Source organism: Myxocyprinus asiaticus, chromosome 1 (genome assembly GCF_019703515.2).
Source record: "Myxocyprinus asiaticus isolate MX2 ecotype Aquarium Trade chromosome 1, UBuf_Myxa_2, whole genome shotgun sequence".
NCBI lineage: Eukaryota > Metazoa > Chordata > Actinopteri > Cypriniformes > Catostomidae > Myxocyprinus > Myxocyprinus asiaticus.
The window spans coordinates 54,653,173-54,660,758 of NC_059344.1; the positions used below are offsets into that span (position 1 = coordinate 54,653,173).

The 7,586-nt window shown below is 36.8% G+C and overlaps 1 protein-coding gene across 1 annotated transcript; it reads right to left on the reverse strand.

Moving 5' to 3' along the window:
- Positions 1-4,081: 4,081 nt before the first annotated feature.
- Positions 4,082-6,542, reverse strand: LOC127443994 (G-protein coupled receptor 26-like). The gene is made up of 3 exons (XM_051703120.1): positions 5,533-6,542; positions 5,289-5,402; positions 4,082-4,347 (listed from the first exon to the last, which is right to left on the reverse strand). Exons 1-3 carry the CDS (start codon positions 6,198-6,200, stop codon positions 4,110-4,112), a joined length of 1,020 nt encoding a protein of 339 aa, XP_051559080.1. The 5' UTR covers positions 6,201-6,542; the 3' UTR covers positions 4,082-4,109.
- Positions 6,543-7,586: the final 1,044 nt, after the last annotated feature.

Below are 7,586 nucleotides of genomic sequence, written 5' to 3' on the forward strand. Positions count from 1 at the left end.
TCTGATCACTATTTAACTGCATCGTGCAACTTGCATTCACTAAAAATCTTCGTATGTGTTCTGCTGAAGGAAGAAAGTCATACATATCTGGGATGACTTGAGGGTGAGTAAATGATAAGAGAATTTTCATTTTTTTGGGTGACCTATCCCTTTAAGAAAAATCCTCAGGAGCTGCACGTTCTTTGGTATTCCAGCATCTTCTGCACATTTAAGTTCTTCCCAAAAGTAGCGATATGATGTTGACATACAGCTTTGACACTTAAGACAATTAAGGGTCTCATACACAACTATTACAAAAGGTGTAAACATCCATTTGAAGTTCAAGAAGGCACAACACACTATTAAGAACCAAGGGGTTGTAAACTTTTCAACAGGATGATTTGTGTAACTTGTTTTTGTTTTCATGTGGGATAAATATATCTTTACAATAAGATTCCATTCATTAACATTACTAATGCATTAGGTATCATGAATAAACAATCAACAATATATTTTTACAGCACTAATTAATATTTGTTTTAATGTTAGTTAATAAAAAACACAATTGTTCATTGTTAATGCATTTTAGTTCATAGAGCATTAACTCATGTTAACAAATACAACTTTTGATTTTAAAAATGTGTTAGTATATGTTAAAATTAACCGAGATTAATAAATGCTGTAAAAGTATTATTCATTGAGAGTTCATATTAACTAATATTGTTACTAATTTTAGCAAATGGGACCTTATTGTAAAGTGTTACCAATATGTGTTATGTAGCCTACTAAATAAACAATGATCTTTTATCCCTTGCTTTTGTATACAGGCTTATGCAAACGTATGCACTCAACTGTATGTTCATTTTATGTGCATATTTCAACAAAACAAGAATCGTGACACACGTTTCTACTCAACTGGAACCTTGCATGGACCTATGGAAGTAAATAGTGCATTATTGTGAAATAGCCTTTATGCAACACTTGATGGCGCTACAAAGTGACTATTGTAGCATTTGCCTGTAAGTATTGACGACGTGTTTTTAAACAACGTTTCCCACAACGTTCTAACGCCTTTAAAAAAATCAACATTACATGCAAATTTAACTAATTAGATTTGGCAAAATGTTAGTGATATAAGAATGTTAAACGGCAAGCTTATGCTGTTGTAGTTTTATTTGTTTGTATAAGGTTGTATAAGGTTATAAAATAAACTATATTTTCTATGCTCGCAGTAAAAAAGGCATGTGTGAAAGCAACTGTTCACCCTGAAAATAGATGCCAGGTTCGCAAGGAGTCACAAACACCCTCAGTGTAAGAACTGATTTCATTTCTCTCCTTTTGTTATACAGGATGAAGCACTCTTGCGAAAAAAGTTTCTCAGGAACGGTTTACTTGAGTGCGTTTTTTTTTTTTGTTTTTTTTTTTTTTTTTTTTTTGTCACCTGTTAAATTATAAAGGGAAAACTTTTGTACACCCAAGTAAAAAAAAAAAAAAAAAAAAAATCGAAAACAATTGCATGCGGGCAGAAAACTTCAAGACGAAACGATGTGATGGCGGAGGATGTTGAGCCTCATTCCTGGCGCTGAAACATAGTGCCAGGAATGTTTCAGCAAAATCACAAAAATTATTTTGTCTCTCACTTTTTTTCTATCCCCTTTTCTCCCAGTTTGGAATGCCCAATAAGTCCTCGTGGTGGCACGGTTACTCGCCTCAATCCGGGTGGCGGAGGACAAGTCTCAGTTGCCTCCGCTTCTGAGACAGTCAATCTGCGCATCTTATCACGTGGCTCGCTGTGTATGACATGGCGGAGACTCACAGCATGTGGAGGCTCATGCTACTCTCCGCGATCCACGCACAACTTACCACACGCCCCATTGAGAGCGAGAACCACTAACTGCGACCACGAGGAGGTTACCCCATGTGACTCTACCATCACTAGCAACCGGGCCGATTTGGTTGCTTAGGAGACCTGGCTGGAGTCACTCAGCACGCCCTGGATTCAAACTCGCGACTCCAGGGGTGGTAGCCAGCGTCAATACTCGCTGAGCTACCCAGGCCCCCTTGTCCCTCTTTTAATAAAATAAAAAAATGAGGCAAAAAACACAGTAAGGTACAATGCAAGTGAATGGGGCCAGTCCATAAACATAAAAATGCTTACTGTTTGAAAAGTATAGCCACGAGATGTAAACATTATACAGTGGACATCATTTGTGGCATAATGTTGATAACCACAAAAAAAATAAAAAAATAAAAGGAGGTAAAAATTGTGGATACGATAAGGTACAATGGAAGTGAATGGGGCCAGTCCATAAACAATAAAAAACACACTGTTTCAAAAGTACAGCCACAAGACATAAACATTATGTGCGTCTACATGATTTTAGTGTGATAAAACCAGAGATTTACTGTGTTTACCAGCGTTGCATCATGACAACAAAGTTGAAATATTGGAATTCACACAGATAAGGTTAGTGAGCGAATTTATCACACTAAAATCATGTTGACACGTGAAATGTTTATGTCTTGTGGCTATACATTTGAAACTGTGTAGTTTAATATTTATGTACTGGCCCAATTCACTTCCACTGTAAGTGCCTTACTGTAATAGCAATTTTTCCTTTTTGTAAATAAACAAGGGATGCTAATTTATTATTATTATTATTATTATTATTATTATTATTATTATTATTATTTGGTAATCAACGTTATTCCACAAATGCTGATGGCTGATCCTACTTGTACTGAACCCAAAATACATTTGACTCACATTTTATCATTTTTTTTTTCTTTACGGTTAAAAGATCTTTATTGCACCATTTTCACAAAACAGTAATTTCAACAAATGTATATAAATCTGGCACTAATACAGCTGTATAAAGCACTTCATTAGTTTGAACTCTGGTACTCCGTAAACCTCACAACTTCTGAACTGAGATCATTTTAAATAAACAAATACACTATAAATTTCTTGTGCTGTGCAAAGTAGCTACATCAAAATCTAACAAAATCACCTTCAAAAACAACTTGCAACAAACCACCAAATAGAACAATGCACTAGCACTGTGAACAGCTGTTACAAGAATCTTGTACATTCAGTTACAATAAAAGCTCTGTAGAGATATTCAACTTTGGCTGTTCTGACGCTAATATCAAATACTAAGATAAACAAAGTGCATTACTGTCCAGTGGTCAGTAGGCTTGTGAGTGAAAAGTCTTTTAACAAGAGAGTCCAGTCTAACAACAACCTTAGATACTTCAGTCAAAAAATAGACATTTGTCTAACTTGAGAGGTAAACTGATACGAATGGCATTTTGTAGGTTTGCAAAGCCTCAATCCAATGATAAAATTCACATAATACACTTTTATAACAAACTCTTCTTGATTGAAACGTATTAGCTGGGGGCACATTAGACCAAAAGTATATACTGCAGCATAAAATGTGCCATGATGTCAAGCCAAGATGTGGTGTGAAGTTACTCTGCAGCACCAAAAGTAGTGAGTTTCTCTGTATATACAGTATGAATATAGCATGTTTATACTCTGTACTTTGCTGGTGTCCTTCTTTATCACAACACAGTCTGGTTACATTAGAGTGGGTCAGCATCACTGTTAACATCACCAGCTGTGACCGCACTATCACTCTCTCTTTCTCAGTCTCTCTCTCACATACAAACTCACTCAATCCTAAATTTGCACACACACACACACACACACACACACACACACACACACACACACACACACACACACATACACACATGTTGTGTGGCTATCCTTATAAGGACTCTCCATAGACATAATGATTTTTATACTGTACGAATTATAGATTATATCCCCTAACTCTACCCCTAAACCTAACCCTCACAAAAAAACTTTCTGCATTTTAACTTTTTTTTTTTTGTTGTTGTTTTTTTTTTTTTTTTTTAAACATTGTTTAGTATGTTTTTTAAGCAATTGGAATTATGGGGACACTAGAAATGTCCTCATAAACAATATTTATAGCATAATACCCTTGTAATTACCAGTTTGTAACCTAAAAAAATGCCCTCGTAAACCACTCAAACCCGCCCACACACACACACAACCAAGGCATTGGGATTTTTCTGTTTGTGTCTCATTTTGTGCTTCATTAGCTGATTCTTTGAAGACTGTAGTCATTCTCTGTGTCCATAGAGCTGCTGTGTCCAGAGGAAGGGTATAAATCACGCTTTAACAGGCGGTTGGCCACGGTTGCCAAGACCTTCTTGTACTGCTGGCGCAGGAGGGAGTAGGCAAACGGATCTGAAGCTGCCTTGCTGTATGTTAAACACTTGCTGACAATACCCCAGTGTCGGTTGATGTCCACAAAGGGAAGCAGCTCAGCCAGCCTTGGAAACACAGAAAAGTACATTAACAACAATTTATTCGCACTGTAAACAGTTTTGTCAGGTAACCTAAAAAAATTGCTTCATGTGGTAACATTTGAATTAACTGGTTTTATTTAGGTAAAAAAAAAAAAAAAAAAAAAAAAAATATATATATATATATATATATATATATATATATATATATATATATATATATATATATATATATATATATAGTAATGGGTTTGTAAATTGAAAGTAGAAATACTGTAGATCCTTGAGATAACAATTACAGGTTACCACTTTTTTTCAGTGCAGACTAAATCACACAAAAATACAATTCAGTATAAATGTACCATCATTGCATTAGCAGCAAATTTGTTGTTTGCATGCAATAAACATGCCAAAACTGATTGTGGTCTTTCTTATAATGTAATTAGTGATATGACTTGATGATATGTGGCCATATTGCATTCTAATGAGAGTATGTTACAGAAAATGGGAAGAAGAAAAAAAAATGTTTTCAGATCAGGTGAGGCTTCTTACAAAATCATGAGCCAATCATCTTAGAAAAACGAAAAGTGTTTATGTGTCTTGTCACCTCTGGCGCACAAGAGCTATTCTTAGTAACAGATTTATTTATTTATTGTCTTGTAAGCGTCATCTCACGACTCAATTAAATGACGCCATTTCGAGGTACTTATTTATTATTATTATTATTATTTTACATTTTTATAGTTAAAAAATTCTACAAACAAGCTATTGAAGTACATAATAATAAACTAAACTAGTATGCCGAATGCTATGCATTTGTTTTGTCTTAACTATCTTCGCCTGTTTTTTTTTTTTTCTGTTTTTTTTTTCTTTTTTTTTTTCTTCTTCATATTTCATCCTGTTTTATCGTAATAGTCCCTCATAGTGTTTGAACAAATGCGAAATGTTATGGTGAAAATAGCACATACCTTGTAATGACATTAGGGGCGAAACAGATGATGAAAGACCCAATGAAAATGCTGATTTTCTTAGTGGCGCGCTGTTTCCTCCTCTTTTGTTCTGCAAGACAGCGCTGCTTAACACTACGATACAAAGGAGTATTGCAAAATGTCAATGAGATGGGGAAACCTTGCACAAACAGCCCTATTCTAATATTAGACGCTTAATAGAGTAAAATGAGGATGAGAAATAGGAATGAATTGGCATAAATACCTTGGGTGAATATCTACCAGTAAGAAGAGGGTCTGCATGGTTATAATGTCAATCCTCTTGCAGTGAAATCGTGCAACTTTTAACACCTTTAAGTATGTAACACACAAAATCAGGAGCGAGAGCATGAAGCTGGTGGCATGAAAGACAATGGTGAACACAGTGAACTTAATCCGCGCACTCTCCTCGTTCAAATGCAACGTGCAGGATGCGTAAATGGGATTGTAGTCAAACCAGGAGAAAAGCAGCGGGATGAGGGAGAACGTGAGCGAATAAAGCCACGCGTAACACACCATGACCAGCGCGTCCCGGTAGCGCATTTTGCTGGAGTAACTCAGCGGGAACACCACAGCGATCCAGCGGTCTATGCTGAGGGCTGCCATGCTCAGCATGCTGTTGGCAGTCAGGAAGGTCTCCAGAAAGCTGACCGCGCGACAGAGGCAGTCCCCAAAAGGCTGCTGGTGTTTCACGATCCCCACTAAAGTGAACGGCATGTTCAGGACGGAAATCAGTATGTTGCAAAACGACAAGTTCATGGTGAACACCCCTGGCACCTGTCGGCGTATTTCGCTGCTGTGAATGAAGCATAGCAACACCAGTAAGTTCGACAACAAAGAAACAATCGCGACCACAACGATGAACGAAGCCAACAGAATTTCCGCAAAGTCCATTTCTCACTTCAAAAGTCCACTTGCGGTGTATTTGCCCCGGTTGATGGTCAAAATATTATCAGCAGCATGATTCTTCATTTGTTAAACATGGTGTTCAATAGGCAAAATAACTCCAGTAGTAAGTCGCAGCAGGCGCAACTTGCGTGCGCTGTCCAGAGTGCTGAACCACAATCGCGTCTTCCTTTCGCGCCTGCACATTTCCCTTTTTAGATTTGTAACAAAACAATGAAAATTATTTTGAATGAACACACATTGCACTTTTATGGCAGAATAAAATCCATGCAATTTCCATTATTCATCTAGAGGCGCTCAGTCCTGCGCTTCGCAACGCTCGTGCTGGTGGAGTTCAGGGACTCGATCACGCTCACTGCTGCTTTGTTCTTGGATCATGCGCACAAGGACAGAGACTGTGGGAGGCCGTTTTGTAGCAATTGTGAAATATACTAGTCTAAATCTTGTGGCTGCGCTTAACGATTATATTCTAAGACGGTTGTGGCAACGTCTGCAGGAAACCTTTGTCTATAACTATAAAAGTGAAGCTATTTCAGCCTGATGTAACCCATAAAAGTAGTTTTGTTGTTGTAACCTTATGTATTCAGGTTGATTCATGTTAAATAATATTTTGTTGACCTGAATAAAACAAGTTAATTTTAATGTTACCATATGAAGCATATCTTCAAGTAAAAATGTTTTGTCAGTATATCCAAAACAATTGCTTGTTTAAAACAAGAAAAAACTAAATTTCTTAACACACATAAAAGCTAGTTCTTCATAGCACAAATAACTATGATCTGTTTATTTATTTATTTATTTTACAAATGATGCTTCTACAAACAGAAACTGGGGTACAAAGATGAATCAGTGGTGTAATGGCTTGAGCTTTAATCATTTTTATGAATGCAAAACATTTTGTCGTAAAATATTTAAAATTCAGGTTGTACGCAAAGAATTGTGGCAATGAAGCCAAGTTCATTCAGGGGTCACTTTCTCTTAACAGAAAGGATGCTCCATGCACAGCAAAAATAATGTTTACAAAAAAGTTTTTATTTTTTTATTTTTTTTGTTGCAAAAATGCCATAGAATGCCATAGGCGGTGTGTGAAAAAAGCTCGGAGGGTCATCAGAGACTCCAGCCACCCGAGCCATGGGCTGATCTCACTGCTACCATCAGGCAGGTGGTATCGCAGCATCAGGACCTGCACCAGCCGACTTCATGACAGCTTCTCCCCCCAAGCAATCAGACTTTTGAACTCTTGATCGCTCACGATACATATATAAGCACTGCACTTTATTAGCCTCAGACTGGACCCACATTTTATATTTCACTTAATAACACACTGGAAACAGTGTATTGTTATTGTATATAGTCTTCTTATTTTGTGTATAC

Bases quoted from the DNA above. Each gene is read 5' to 3' on its own strand.
- LOC127443994 (XM_051703120.1), bottom strand. From the start codon at position 6,200: ATGGACTTTGCGGAAATTCTGTTGGCTTCGTTCATCGTTGTGGTCGCG. The intron at 5,403-5,532 runs GTATTTATGCCA...TTTGTATCGTAG, and splicing joins CTGGTAGATATTCACCCAAG to TGTTAAGCAGCGCTGTCTTG. The intron at 4,348-5,288 runs GTATGTGCTATT...TGTGTTTCCAAG, and splicing joins GCCCCTAATGTCATTACAAG to GCTGGCTGAGCTGCTTCCCT.